We start from the raw sequence: 15,744 nt of genomic DNA, 5'->3' as shown, positions 1-15,744 counted from the left end.
CAGACTGCCATAATAGACTTTTTTCCTACTTGGAGTTTTCATCCAGGACCACATGCAGACTCACCCGAAGGAAAGATTTCTATGCAGAGTCACAGGGCAGATGCAGAGACAGCAAACGGTGCATCCGTGCAGCAGGAGCAAGTCTGCTAAGCACCCTTCCAAAAGCAGAGCTGCAATGGCAGCAAGCTCCTGGTGCCAGGGCAGGAACAGCCTCCTCCATGCCAGGGGCTGCATGAGTTCCCATCTTCTTCCAACAGGAGCCTGTCTCATAGGGATTCTCAAGGTATAAATGAGAGCATCATCTCAAATCACCTTTTTTTCTAAATAGAAAAGAACTCATTTACACAGCAGTTTTGCTAATGTTGCAGGCCACATTTGCTGCTCACAAACTTCTCAGCAATTTATTCCAGCTATTTTCCTCCAGCAGCTGCACAGCCAGAAAGGAATTCTCCTCCCAGCAGTGAAAGGAGAGCAGGATGCTCATCTTATGGCTGGGGAAAGCTTATCTGTTCAGGTGCTGTTCAGAATTACATTTACAAAGCACAAAGACAAAGCAAAATGCACTAATGCTGTTGCTCAAGAAGAGCATCTTCTGCCCACCCTGCAATACAAAGCCACCAATGTAATACTTATCTACAAGTGAGCTGCACAGAAACGTTGCAGCATTTGCCCATCATCGCTACTGCATTCCTGCTGGGGTGTCACCATCCTGGTGTTCCCACATCTCCATATCCCTACCCCAGAGACTGAAGGAGCCACTTCCCTAAGATCAGCCCCAAGCACCCCCTGCACCACCTGGACTTGAAGGCATTTCATTTCTTGTGTGCACCCATCCTTGGTGACCAACTGGGTGCACGGAATCCATGTGTGTCCAACGCTTTCTATTCCAGCAGCGGTATTAAAGACTTCTGCAGCCAGGAAAGTTGGCAAGTGGCTCCTCTTAAAATAGCCAGCCCTTTGCATAATGTAATCTCTTGTCATTCCTGTTAGATAGCAGAGCTCCAAGTATTTAAACAAACTCTTGGCTTACTTTGCTGATGCCCTGCCCCTAGCGGGTCGGCTGGGGAGGTTTGCTGTAAGGATGACTTTAATCCCAGCTGTAAGGATGAGTGGAATCCCAGCCCAACACCGGGCTGCAAAGGCTCAGTGATGGCATTTGTCAGCCTTAGGGCATAAACACCCTGATTCCTGCATTCCTGGGAAGGGGCAAGTATCAGAGCCAGCGCCTTCCTCCCAGGGACCTGCGAGCTTAAAGACCTCCAGGGTTATGAATTATGACCTAAAAAGCCCCAGATGTTCTGGCAGCTCTGCTGGCACTGAGCTGACAGTGGTTGGGGTGTAAATATGGTTGGGCCACTTGCTGCCAACAGTCCCTTCCTTCTACCTCCCCATTCATTCCAGATGAGCTGGGGGGTATTTATTCATTATAAATACAAACTTTCCGGGCACAGGAGCATTTCCTCACTGCTAGAGGCCATTGGGATCCCCCTTCCGTAGGGACACCTTCCAATGGAAATCTCTCCCATTAGAAACCCCTTCCAATGGGATCCCTTCCAGTGGGATCCCTTCCACCTCCCTGCTGTAAGAGCAGATGTGGCATGACCACGTGGCATTGAGCAGTATCTGCTCTCCCTGGGTGCTGAGTGCAGCAATGCTGTGCCTGGGGCAGGGAGAGCTGAGCCTGCAGTCCCGGTGTCCACTGCCTTCAGCCTCTGGGTGGCTGAGCCCTTCCTCACCAGCAGCAGCAGCCCCTCACCCTGCCTGCATGCTGGGGAGGAAATGAGCAGAGCGATAACAGAGCACTTTTGGCAGCTGAGGGAATATTCTGTGCTATCTCTGAGATAAAGGGATATTGCTTCCAGCTCTGGCACAGGCTCAGGAATGAGGGGTGGGGTGAAATCACACAGCTGTGTTGATAGCTCCTACCTGCTGCAGCCCTGGGCTTTTGGGGTGATCCTACAGATTCCAGGGGCATCACAATGCTATGGGATGCTGTGCAATGCTTTGGGTTGCACAACCCCTCCATGTCCCCATCAGTGGATGTGTGTCCCCCTTTCCCACCTGAGCTCAGTACAAAAATTCATCGTCCAGTGCTGGGGAGCTGTGTGGCCTCAGGGATGCCCCGAAGCTCTGCATGCCAGGTGCCAAAATCAAGGCAAATGAATGACTGGAGATTTCTTTGCGTTGTAAGTGGAGCCGAGGGGAGTATCAGCAGAGAGTGAATAGGAAAAGCAATCCTCCCGTGCCAGCAGCTGCCACGAGCAAAGCTACACGCAGCAGCCTGAGAGCGAAGCCTGGATCAGATGCTCTCACCACATTAAAAGAAAAGAAACCCTACTCTCAAACAGAATCAAATCAGAGCTGCAAACACATCCTCAGGCAGCACGAGGTGCGTGCAGCAATGGTTTCGTACCCACAGCACATAAGGAGCCATTGATTCACTCCAAAGCTTCGGGCTGCAAGCAAGATGGTAACGTGACATCCCTTTGGATAAAGCATCCCCACAACAGGATCAGCCCCTGTGGGATAATTGCTAGAGGTGACTTGGAATTAAAGTTAGTATAAGCATTGTTCACGTGTTAAGGAAAGATGCAAAAGCAGAGTGCAGGCAGTGTGCAAGGAGTCTGTTGTGCAGGAGTTCCCTGGGCAAGCTGAGGTGTGGGCAGCAGCAGGGCAGCTTGGTGTGATGGGTGGAGGGAAAATGGCACTGAGAGTGGAATGGAGAGGGGACACCACCACCACCGTGGGAACGTGGTGGGATTATGGGGCTGATGAGCTGTGTATTTTCTTCCTGAGCCAACACTGTCCTTTTTTTTTTTTTTTTTTTTTTTTGACAAAATGCCATCCTTTGGGTGAATTTTGCTCATTATCATCTCATTAGAATACCAGAACACACCTCCATCCTGAAAGCTGCCTGTATACAAGGTGCAACTGAGCTTTCACCCTGCGTTCTTCAGGTCTGTACCTTCAACAGCAAAGGGACAGAACTTCACACCCCTCATAACGAAGGCGTGGTGACCTGAAAATAAGAATTCACATAAAAATGGCTTAGGAGAGGAGAGGAGATGGTGGGGAAGATACCGTCGGATGTCAGCGCGGATCATCTCTGATTCCCGGGTTCCAATGCTGGGCTGAGCCCCACTCCTCCCCACATGGACAGATGCTGTTGGGTGAGATTCCAACACTGAGTTGTAGGAGCATTTCCCCGGGGAGCTTGGAGATCTCTGTAGAGTTGTTCTGCAGCCTCTTGTGGCCGGGCTGCATTACTCTCATTCTTGGTGTGTGAATGCGCTTTGCGGATGGCAAATGCATCTCCGACAACCCAAAGAATCCGTGCATCTGGTGCTTCAATAAACCACACTGCGTGTTAACTCAGCTGTGGGAGTTCTCACTGAACACAACCAAAATCCCCAGCTGTGCACCGAAAGTGCATGGCATACACGTACATCCATAGCTGTGACAGCTCAATACAGTGAACACAACCGGACTGCTAACACCAAAGAGAACCAACCCCAGGGAGATAACGGCCTGGGGTGTAGTTCCATTCAGAGATTGGATTTCCCAATGTTTTTCCACCTCTCGCCTTCAATTGAAGTGTATCGTTTTCATTACGATGTTTCATTGTACAACACTGAGCTGTAGTTAAATGGCCTCCACATGCCACAACACATTGGGGTCCCAGGGTCCCACCCGGCACTCACACTGCAGCCCTTGCAATCCCAACAGCAAAACTGGGGTTTCTTGGCAAGCAAATCCTGCAGCTGATGAGTATTAGTGACCAACTGCCTTCAAGCAGAGCACACAGAGAAACAAGGAGAATGGTAATGCAATGTGGGATGGGGTGGGATGGGATGGGATGGGATGGGATGGGATGGGATGGGATGGGATGGGATGGGGTGGGGTGGGGTGGGGTGAGGTGGGGTGGAGCTATTGAAGACATCCCCAAAACTTTGATGCAGAACTGAGAAAAAAGCGGAGGGAGCTCCCTCTCCTGGTGCACACTGCACCAAGGGCTGCTGATGGGACATGATTCCAAGGAACATCCATGAGAAACCCCCCGGGCGCACCCAAACCCCACGACAGCTCCAAGTGCTGCTGCTCACTGCTTGGATATCACTGCCCCAACATGCTCGGCAATGCCACATGCTGGGGGCAAACCCAGCTCTGGGAGGCAGCACAGAGCCAGGCAATTTCACCCTGCAACCGGCAATGACCAAACTGGACACCAGCACATCCAAGGCCACCAAACTTAGCCAAAGTTGATGCCCTGTCCATGGGGACTTCCTAGGCAAGGCTGGATCAGGCCCTGGGCAACATGATGGAGCTGTGGTGTCCCTGTGCGCTGCAGGGCAGTTGGACTGGATGGCACTCAGAGCTCCCTTCCAACTCCAAGGACCCCGCGATTCTATGGCTCAGAAGCAGAGGGAGGCACACACAACAGCTCAGCAGTGCCATGGGGCTGAAGCAGGGAAGGTCCCAAACCAGACGGTTGGGCATCTTTGCATTGACCTGAAAGCATCCCAGGCCGTACTGCTCACTTTCTCCATTTTCCTGTCAATGAGGACGAGGAATGCGGCGTGCAGGGCAAGCAGAGGCCAAACTCATTTTAAAGCACTTTTTTTTTTCTTTTTTTTCTTTTTTATTGATTTCATTGAAAACAGAACAAGAAAATGATGAGAGCCAAAAGGCTGCATCTTTAAAACTGTCAAAAAACATGAACAGAAAAAAAAAATATAATAATAATAAACATGACGGCATTATGAATGTTCTAGAAGAGATGAACAAAAAAAAAAAACAACCTGTAACTGCACTAATTACAGTATTTAAGATATATGCAAAAAAAAAAAAAATTAAGATAATGACCTGCCCGGCCACCACACAAAAGGTGATGGCAAATTTATTCACACTACAATACTAACAATTTAAAAAAGGTTTTGTGGTTTTTTTTTTTTCCTGCATTTTATACTAAAATCACTTTGTTCTTTTTATACAATTGATAGTTTATATTCACGTGGTGAGCAAAAAATCACACCAGAATCAGCACCGTTTTGTTTTGTGGTTTTCTTTTCGTCGTTGGTTTTTTTGTTGGGGTTTTTTTTTTGTGTGGGGTTTTTTTTTTTTAATGCTTTTTTTTTTTTAATGGTTTTTTTTTTAATGGTTTTTTCTTTTTTTTTTTTTCTTTTTTTTTTCTTTTTTTTTTTTTTTTTAATGCTAAGTCCCCAATGTTTCGGTAATGGTAAAAAATAAATCAGTTTATTGAAACCTCATAGCGTGTGGCTTAAAAACGAACCGAAGGTGCCCAGCGTTGAGCACATGGATGGGAGCAGACGAGCTGAGCTGGTGGCATCGGGGTCTTCTCTGCGCCACGGCCCCTCTGCTGCTCGCCCAGGGGGTCTCTGCAGTATCTCTCTCGTCTGCTTTATCCTTAAAAAAGCCATCTCCTTTAGCAGTTAGTGTCTCAGACAATCCCCTTCAACGTTCCCTCTCTACAACCGCAGCAGGAGAGGGAGATCCTTCCATCGATGGAGCAAATGCTGGATCCGCCGCGTGGCCGGGAGCTGGTTGGAGCGGAGGGCTTCGGAGAGGGGTTTAGGGAAGCGTCTCTGGCCGGCTCAGGGACCAAAGGGGTTAAGCACGGTGGATTTCTTGTCATCGGAAGAGTAAAAAGCCAATGGGTAATGAGGAGGCATCGGTTAGAAATGCGTAGGGCAAGCGGGAGTTGGACCAGATGACCTTTAAGGGTCCCTTCCAACTCCAACGGTTCTATGAGAGGCCCCACCGCGACGTCCTGCGAGATGTGGGAGGAATGCAACCAAACTGAGCAACGAAACCAACCGGCAGAGCCTGCCAGTGCCTCCCTCCCGCCCGGCTCCCCCCGGCCTTCAGAAAGAAAGTCCCATCAAGTACTCAAAGTTTATTACAAGTGAACTGGAGATGACTTGGCATGAGCGATCCATTCAATTAACAACGTTCAGAGGACGGGCGGCTCTCCCTGGGCTCTGACAACACTTTGAACATTAAGAGACGGAGGCCAGGACAGTTCGCATGGAAAAAAAAATGCAACAGCCACCCCTCGGCACGGTAAGAACCAGCAGCCTTCCAGGACCAGGAGGGGAGAACAACACCACAGAGGTGGGATTTGCTTTCACTTATTCCTCAAGTAACAGTCGGTGGCACAGCCCTAAGTGTCACGAACCCCTGGCTTTCCTTGAGCGGGTTTCCTCTCTTTAAATGGAAAATTCGGACAGTAAGTGAATCTATAGGGTTAAAACGAGTCAGTCTCTGGGAAGCGGAGCCTCAAAAGGGGCCGGCTGCTGTGGCAGAGCTGGTGTCGGGGAGCCCGTTTTCCTGCGTGTCCTGGGACGAGGTGCTCGCCTGCCTCTGGGCCAGCGCTGAGCTCGAGTGTTTGCACTTGGGTGAACCGCACTGACAGCTGAAGAACTTGCCTTTTATGTCCCAGAACCTGTCACCGTAGTCGAAGCTGCAGGAAAGAAATGGAAACGGGGTCACTGTGATGAAGGAACACTCAGGAGCGAGAATCTGGAGTTGGCAGCACCTGAGGCAATGCAGCATCAGCACATGGAGTATGCTGGGGACATGGCTTGGCAAGCAATGGGACACAGCAAACCTGGGGGCAGCAGAGCTCTTGTCTCTCTGCAGAGGAAGGGGTTTGAGAGGTGACAATCCGGGTGTCTACAGCACTTCAGCCTCCTGCTTGCTGCATGGCCTCTGCATCCCACTTAAAGTCTACCCTGGACCAAATGCGTTGAGTTTTGTTTCTGTTTCAGTCCCACTGCTGGATAAAGCCACTCAGGATCTGCTCCCAGCACAGAGCTGAGCACAACGAGCTTGCAAAAAATCCAGAGAAATTCCTACAGAGAGGACCAGAAAGCCGCAGAGGGGAGCAGAGCCCCCGGCTGAGCTGACCCCAGTCAGCCAAGCAGGCACTAGGGGATGGGGCTGCTGCTGCCACTGAGGCTCCTCCCAGCACCCTGAGCCCCAAAAGCTGCCCCAGAGCAGCCTCCTGACATGGGGCCACCTGGCATTGGTCAACTGGGGAAGAACTCAAGACATGAATCCCAAATCCCGCGTGTTGACTTGAAACAGAAGCTTTGGACAAGTACTGGTCTACCAGTTTAATCCAACACACCCATATTCCCATGCATGGAGAACAGGAGGCAGTGGAGGGAGCTGGCACAGCCCCACCACGTGGCAGCTCTGCCCATGGGGCATAGATGGGATCTTCAAGCAGCCCCTCTTCTGCTTCATACTTGGAAGGCCTCACAACTCCCACTGCTCACAATGGGGATGGGGGCTGTGCTGAACAGCTCTGTCACTGCTTACTGGCTTTTGGGCTCATGGGATTTTATTGTTGTTTTTTTTCTTTGTGTGTGATTCCCAATGTCTGAATGCTTCGGTGGCTATCCACAACAAGCCCCCAAAAGAAAAAGTTTAGTGCAAAAGGGAGGCTGAGTTACAGATATCACCAAACAAAAGAAGGAGGAACAGGAAAGTACAAAATCAGTGATATCAGTCAGTGTGCTCTGGAGGAAAACCCACTGCTCAGAACACAGGACAGGGCACATGAAGGTTTGCAGCATTCAGTCCTGCCCAGGCAAGGTGCAGGCAGCCAGCCCAGGTCGGTACCTACCCGATTTCTTCTCCGGCCTCTATGTGCCTCGTGCTGAAGAAGGCGATCCTGGGGAAGCGGAGGTCCTGGTGAGACATGAAGACTCGCACGGGAATGAGGTTTGGCTCACAGAGGTGGTTTATAAAGCGGCTGATGTTGCCATAGAAACGGGCATCTATGCAGTACACCTCTCCATCCTAGAGGGAGAAATGTTGCATGTTTCATTAGATGAGATTGGTTTTAGAGTTATTACTGCTACTTGTTTAAAAAAAAAAAGAAAGCCATGACCGAACTACCAGCCCTCGTGCTAACACTCTGCAGAGCCTCAAAAAGAAGAATGGCCAGGGAAGGCTTAAGCGGACTAAACACATACTTCTACATTCAGCACAGCCCTGAAAATAGTTTCCCGTGGAACACTGTGCCCCCATGAGTCAAAAGACCTTTCAGAAATGCTCTTGACACTGGCTGGCACATCAGCTCTCCCCAGACCTGCTCTACTGAAGCACTGGTTTGGTGCAGCGGGATTTATGTTCTGGGCAGACCAACACCTTATGGGTAAAAGCCACTGGACAGGGGAGCAGGCATCTGTTCTGTCCTCTAATTGAACATGACAGCCAGGAAACACTAAGCCAGAGCCTAGAGAAAACAGTTTTTTTTGCAGATAAAAGTGAAAGTGAGAACACAGAAATTCCCTTTCCAGAGAGCCCAGACAGCAGTCATACTTTGTTTTCCTTGAAAATAAAAGAACCCCCCTCAGGGCTTTTTTATTCCAGCACAGAATGACTGTGCAAAGCAGAGACTTTAATTACAGAAGCTAATTTCTGTTGCAAAGAGGCCAAAAGCAAAAGGCTCCATTAGCAGCGCTCAAATTCCCTTTTGGGCAAGCACCTTGCAATCTTTAATGGATGAGCTGGGTCAGATCACACTGCCCAGCTGGTGCAGGAGCCCAGGGAAGATGTCCCAATGATTGGGGAGGCATCACCCACACGGCCCCATGCTACACAGAGTGGTGCAAGCTCTGATTTCAATTGCATTTAAGTCTCATCACTGCTTCATCCGTGGAAATGCCACCTTCCTTTGGCAAGGACAGCATCAGCCACTTCCACCTGAGTGACCATCTGGGAAGATCTGAGCTCTTCACCATACAAGCCAAGATGCTCTTCTTGAGAAAGGAGAGGAATGCAGGCAGCATTCTCACTGCCAAGGAGGATAAGTCCCAGAACAAAGTGCTTCTCACCTTGCTGCAAGAGTTTCAGGAGCGTTGGAGGCAAACAGAGAAGGAGCAGAATGGGGTAAGAGGAGACTCCCCCTTCGGAGCACATGGATGGACTCTGCAGACATCTGCATCACTTCTTACACCTGAGATCTTCAGTGCTTAAAAAGGACCTTAGGATGTGGCACTTAAGGATGTGTTTTGGTGGGCATGGTGGTGATGAGCTGACCATTGGATTAATGATCATAAAGGTCTTGGCCAATCTTAACGATTCTATGAAGAACATTTTATTTCAAATGGCTTTCAGTGCTCAGCAGCTGCAATGCCAAGGGTTCCCAGTCAGGCTGAGGACCACACGTGGGAAGGGGAGCTTAACACCAACAGAAAGCAACCACACCAGATAAAACTCACCCTCATATCTATCAGAAATAGTGTGTTTTTTCTGGATCTCTAGTACAGAGACAAGAAAATGATCCGTTTAACCTGTAGAAACCCAGAAAGCATCTATTGTGCTATGCATTCTTCCCTGAAGGCCCAGAACAGGCAGTGAGTTCTGGCTGCTCCATGTTTGCCCTCTTGCAGACACAGGAAGGGATGTGACTGCAAGACATGGTACGCTGAGTGACTCACCACACACATGGCCCCCAGTCACAGCTCAAGGAACAAAGGCATTAGAAATGATGTCCCCAACACGCTTCAGCATGAACCCCTCCTTCAGGCCACTCCTTCAGGACACAGCAGAGCCCTAATGCTGCCCTCACCTGTGATATTTTCCCACTGCTGGGGATGTGAGGGAACCCATCAGGCTCTGCCTGCCCTCAGCACTGCCTTGGGTTTCTCTGAATGACCCCTCAGAGACTTGCTGCCTGTTCCACAGATGCTCTACTCTGAAGGTGCCCTGATGAAGAACTGTGTGCTTGTTCCTGTACAAAATCCAGATGTTCTACCTGAAACAGCCAGCCAGGGGTTAACCTTCAGGCCAAGCAAGGCCCGGGCAGTCTCTTGCTCATAAATGCAGAAGCCAGCTTGAAGTCCTTGCTGCTCTTTAACCTCTTAGTTACAGTCTGACCCCCGTTTTCAGACTTGCTACAAGACTCACTACTTATCTTTTTTCAACTTTAATGTCTGTCACTGAAAAAGAAAAATTATAGTAACAAAGCAAAGCTTCTTTGTGACTAGCTGATGACAGGCACAAGACAAAGACTGCTTTACAACTTCCCTTGGAAGCCGCCCCACTGCTCTGATTCCCCAGCTCACCTTTCTCTTCTTCTCCCTTCCCAAGCAAAGTCTGAAGTGACGCTCAGATGCTTCAGATCACACTTTTCAAAGCAAGATTTCTGCACTGAGTCAGCCCTCCGGAGAGCAGCACAGGACAACCAGCAGTAGCAGAAGCCTCAAGTCCCTGCTAGGGTGTCTGTAGGATCCCTTTGTAAGGGAGCAGTGTCTCTTTCAGCTTTCCAGCTCATGCATCAACATCTTTTCATGAAGAGCTTACAGAGCTGCCAATCAACACCACCGCAAGCCTGCACACTGCTGTATACACACCTGAATATCAGCAGCTGAACAACTGAACTCAGGACGTTTGAGCATTTTTAACAGGGAAGCATCTTGCACTGAGCCTGCTGTGGGCAGCACATAACGCTGTGGCCCAGCACTGCTGGGCTCTGTTACCATTTTAACAAGCCCTAAAGACTCATCTCCACAACCTTACGTTTCTAACAAAACCCAGTGAGAAAGCAGCTCTGCTTCCAAGCTTTCAGAGCACGCTGTACATCAAGATAGAGACAAATACTCTCCATGCTCCTTTGGAGAAACAAGACCTTGGGTTCACCTCCCTAGATACAGTACCTTGTTGTCAAGGTCGAAGAGGTAGGAATCCTCTTCACGGACATCTGCTTCGGAGTCGGATATCAGCTCGCCAACATACCTGCAGGCAAACAGGAAAGGCAGAAATAAGATGCTTGTGCAACCACCAGCTTGGGTTTAACACCCCTTTCCAGTAAGGGGGGAAGGAAGGGATGCAGCCACCATCACAATTCATAGCCTCAGCAGTGCGGGTCATTTCAGATCCGCCCAGGCAAACACAGCTTTGCCAACTTAAGAGCAGCTAAAATCTGGCTCCAAACTCAGACTTTTCAGGGCAACATTTTTAATATGAAAGATGGAGCTTTATTTCCAACAAAATTCACTCCTTCCTTTTGCAATCCTCTTTGTTGGCCAAGATCAATATATTAATCCAACTCTCCTTATGTTCACTGTTGGACACACCTCCTGTACAGTACTGTCATGTCTGTGCTGTTTACATTCCAATGTAAAACATTTGTTTCCCATTCTTCCTACATTTTAACTGATTACATATGCTGTATACCTGAAAATGTCCTGTTTTAAGAGTCTCAGGTACAAACCTGGCAGGACGCCTGGAAGGTACAAACCTCAGTCCCAAACCTGGCAGGACGCCTGGAAGAATGTAGGCTTCTTCCTCATCCTCCTCAAACCAGACTATATCAGAGCTGTGGTCTGAGTAACAATCACACTGCTGTAAAAACAGGTGCAAGGCAGATTGCAATCAGGCCCTCCCAAGTACCACTGAACGTGTGCTCTGTGGTCTGGCTTGCTGAGCAGGACCAAACACAGGCACCACTTCTGACGCCCCAGATAGATGCTGGGATTGATGCAAAAACTCAAGTTGCAGGAGTCTCTGCTGCACCTGCATTCCCACATCTGCCTCCTGTCTCCAGCTTACACGGTTCTAGGCCATCAACCTACAACACTTCCTGAACTGAGCAGCCTGCAATCAAAACAAAGACACACAAGAGGAGAGGAATTGAGCCAGAGGGAGGAATAGAAGAGAGAAGCTGTAACACAGTGGATTCTCGTACCCAGCTCCCCGCAGCCTTTGTCACAGCATTACTGAATTATAAGCAGAGGACTCACAAAACAAATAATCTTGGTAACACCAACAGATGCTCCCACGATCTGCAGCCACCACACCAGCAATTCCCCTTCAGCTTTCAGAAGCGTTTTAGAAGCATTAACCAACCGTATCCACATCCCCTTTTGGCTCGAGGCAGCATTTAACTTCAGGGCTCAGGAAGGAGAGCCACGAAACATTAACCTGGAGCAGACCCACGCACTCCGTGACCGGGGATCGTTTGGCTGCAGTTATCAAATCTAAGCAATCTGGCAGAGCTGCTCCGCCAGGCCAGGAGGCTGCTGCGGCCGTGTGCGATGCTGCTGTTCGCCCCCACTGCATCTTGTTATTTATTAAGAGCTCCCACAAGGCTGCAGCATTACTGGAAACCACATGCTCACTGGTGACCTAAAGCAATAGGAAGATTGTGGCCAGAGGGAGAGAAATTGCTGTAGCGTGGCACAGTAGCCAGCAGCAGCTTGGAAACAGCTGAATAATGCTGCACAGAGAGGCACTGCTCAGTGACAGCCACTTCAGGGTTACCATTCAGTGGAACAAAAATCCCACAGTCTAACTAAAAATTGTTGTTTCCACGTTCCTTTAAAGACCATTCCTGCAACTCCTTTCCTTTTCCTTTTCCTTTTACTGCTTACCAATACAAACTTATCCATAATTTACCAGGCCCTAAGTTGCAGAAAGATACACAAGGAGCATGCCTTCCTACTCCAGGAAGAGTCGGAGCATCCTTCATGGAAGGCCTGAAGTGAAGGCAATGTCCTGCTTCCCAGCAAGATGCTTAGCACACTGACGGCAGTAACTTCAAGTTGCTACTCATCACTGTGAGATCAGAGCACATCCCGTGCAAGAGCCAAGAGCAACGAGACGTCCCTAGCACAGGCTGTGGCTGTTTCCATGCGGTGCGGGGGATGGGGTGGGATGCCCAGGATGTCTCTGGCTGAAAGCGTGGCTGAAATACCTGCCCTGGTTCAGATGGTATCCTACTAGAGCTGTTTTGTACAGGAATTAAATATCTGGAAGCCACATAATGGGCTCGTACCAAAAGGAACAGACCAGAGTGTCACAAAACCTCTGCTTTCTACCTCTCACTCATTCAAAGCTCATAGCCACAGTACCGTCCTTAGAGCAACACAATTATCACCCTTTCAAAGCAGAGCAATAACCCAGCACAAAGCAACTGCCTGGTCAGGGCACTGCTCCAGGTGGTCAGTGCAAAACACTCTTCTCCAAGTGCTGATCCTGGGAGCTGCTGTGTGTAAGCAGCCCTGAGCCCCACAACACCAGGGCTTCTTTGCCAGAGGTGAGGAAAAGAAGAAATAAAGGCTGCACGTACAGTATTAGAGAAATAGAACAGCTGGCTTGAGGAAGAGAAAGGCTGGGGTTGGTGAGCTGAGCAAATCACATGAGTGTGAGTGAGAGGGATGGGGACAAGGAGGAACCTGCATGGGCAAGACAAAAATTAATTCAGCTTCTTAGTATGCAGCTCATTTAGATAATGAAGATAGTGCCCGCCACTGAAACAGCCTCAGCAGCTCCTGGCAAGCATGGAGGAAGAGTTAAGGGCGGTTGTGGCATCTGAACCCCATCAGCTCTGACTCTCCAACACACCCATCTGTGCTAATCACCTGCTGCACAGAGCTGCCCAGTCTCCCTGGGCTGCCAGCTTATCACCACTTATCCCTCTCTCGTGTTTACATTCCAGCAGGATGTGGTAAAGCTGGTGCTGTTTTCTTTAGGAGCAGTTTGCTCACAGGCTCAGGATCATCTCTGGGCACTTAACCAGGACACAGCAAGCATCAGAACCCATCAGGAAGCCCCACCTGAGGACACGTTTGAGACACTCCCCCATGACTCCGCCTGGATGAAGCATTTTTCTTTTCCTTTCCTTGTTTAAATACTGCAATACGCTACACCAGTCTCCTGCCTGACTCCATACAACATCAATAACCAGCTCTATAAAACCCCAGCACCTATTTTCATGAAAGGGAAGAGCCCTGTCTTACTTAGAACATCTTAGCTCATTAGTACCACAATGAAGAAAACACTTTCCAAACTGTTTACTGAACATCAACCACTTTAAAGCCTTAAAACCATGTGGTTCAGGCAGCAGTTTTTTCAGCCTGATATAAATCTTAATACCTTCGTTCCTAAGTACTTTATTGAACCAGGGCCTGAATTTGTGCTTAATGCCAAATGCTTTACTGTTTTGATGAATCAGACTAAAGGCAGAGCTGTGACACTGGGAAACCTCTTGGGAAGTCAGTCTTGAAGCAGAAAACAACCATATATAAAACAGTTGTTCCAAATTCCCTCAGCCTTAAAGGTCTCCTACACAGTGAACACATAATGCACTTGCAGCACAACCCAGACTCTTTCATCCCTCGTGTGTCACAGGGGTAGCAGAGCCCAGAACCACAAGCTGACCACAGATTGCAGCGAGATGGAGAGGGGTGGAGAAAGCTCCACGCTGCGAGGAAAGGACAAACAGAGCAGGAAATGGGATCAGGAAGCCTCGCAGTGAGGTGAGCAGCTCTGCTCTGTGCCAATTTGATTTGCATGAAATCATGTGCAAAGCATGCCAGCCCTTGGGAAGTGATGCGTTTGCGTGAGCTAATGAAAGCTGAAGGAATAACTTACTCGCACACAAAGGTTCCCAGTGGAATGTCTTGCATCGTTCGCACACCCCAGCCCATCTTTTGCGTCCGATAGAGCTGCAATCGAGTCCTGGAAAAGAGGAAATGAAGCCACATCCATGGCAGCACTGAGCACAAAGGCAACAGGGGGAAAGAGCAAAAAGAAAAGAAAAAAAAAAACAAGCCCTGCAACCTCCAATCTGCACAAAGTCGAAGAGATTATTTCAGCATTCAAACCCTCTGTTTTCAGTCTGCTGCCACCATACGTGTGCTCCAAGGACTGGGATGGCGCTGCCTCTCCCTGCCCAGCTGCAGCTGGTGAGGTGCATGCTTGGTGTCTGCTCACATTAAGGATGGGGGAAGAGGGTAAGGCAGCAGATGCTTCATGCTGGTGCACAGCTGATGGTTCACACACGGGATACCAAAATCCCACCTCCAACATTTCTTTCTCTTTCACGCACACGCCTGGCTCTCAGGGGAAGGCAGAAAGGGACTTCAGGCTCCAAAGGGAGCGGTGCTGCAGGGGGAGGAGGGGAGCTTACAGTGAATTAAGAACACCTTGAGCTAAGTGCTCTGATCCCTTTGCCCTCTGCTGAGGCCAGTGCATTTAGCAGCTCCATCATATCCAACTCCCTGGTGGAAACGTAAGGAAGAAACGCTGCAACTTGAAACTTCTTGGTGTAATAGCTGCTCTGTGGAATTTTACTGATGGAGTTTATAGGCAGAGGAAACAATCCCGTAAGTCATTCTGTCTCCTGCTCAGCCAGAACTTGAGTTAAGTGCAGGATGAACCATCTCCAGGGCTAGGGAATGTTCTCTCTTTCCCCATGGGAAGCAAAACCCCCTCTCAGCAATGCTGTTATCGGAATAAAGAGAAATCTGATGCTCACCTTAACTTCACCCTGTTGGTTTTTCCAGTATTTCTCTCCTCTTCCCCCCACCCATTCCCTCTTTGCACCATCAGCTGAAACCACGCTTCTTCTCCAGGGTTCCTATTGGTTCACAGCTCCAGGAGCCTGAACCAGAGCTAAACAGGACACCAAGAGAACACCTGAGCTGACAAAAATGCAGAAGCATCAGATCTAACTGCATGGCTCCTGAATAGACACTCCTATAGACACTGCAGCTGTGCAGTTTGGGTGGGGAGAAACTACAGAGGGGTGAAGTTCTGTGGAAACACATCCAGCCCTTTCCTTATTTTTGAAGTTGCAAAATGCCCTTGGAAACATAAAGCCCACCAAAAAAAATGTGTTCTCAGTATCATAAAAGATTTGCAGAAGTCTTTTTGCCTGGGGGGATTCCTTACAAGTTCATCCTGATGCATTCAGTGCACCGGCAA

The 15,744-nt window shown here is 49.2% G+C and overlaps 1 protein-coding gene across 28 annotated transcripts in view; it reads right to left on the bottom strand.

Annotated features, from left to right (window-relative positions):
• Positions 1 to 4,604: 4,604 nt before the first annotated feature.
• EHMT1 (euchromatic histone lysine methyltransferase 1) overlaps positions 4,605 to 15,744 on the bottom strand; it is a 97,110-nt gene continuing 85,970 nt past the window's right edge. For 27 of the 28 annotated variants that reach the window (XM_046901788.1, XM_046901795.1, XM_046901790.1 and 24 more), the window contains 4 exons: positions 14,410 to 14,496; positions 10,692 to 10,770; positions 7,652 to 7,827; positions 5,900 to 6,481 (listed from right to left, as the gene is read on the bottom strand). In XM_046901788.1, coding sequence (XP_046757744.1) covers positions 6,298 to 6,481; positions 7,652 to 7,827; positions 10,692 to 10,770; positions 14,410 to 14,496 — 526 coding nt within the window. In that variant the 3' untranslated portion in view covers positions 5,900 to 6,297. Of the gene's footprint in view, positions 6,482 to 7,651; positions 7,828 to 10,691; positions 10,771 to 14,409; positions 14,497 to 15,744 lie in introns of all 28 variants that reach the window. The other variant, NM_001012532.2, reaches the window with a different exon arrangement.

The sequence above is a fragment of the Gallus gallus genome, chromosome 17 (genome assembly GCF_016699485.2).
Source record: "Gallus gallus isolate bGalGal1 chromosome 17, bGalGal1.mat.broiler.GRCg7b, whole genome shotgun sequence".
NCBI lineage: Eukaryota > Metazoa > Chordata > Aves > Galliformes > Phasianidae > Gallus > Gallus gallus.
Note: the sequence above shows the minus strand (reverse complement) of the source record. Positions and strands in the feature narration are given on the sequence as shown.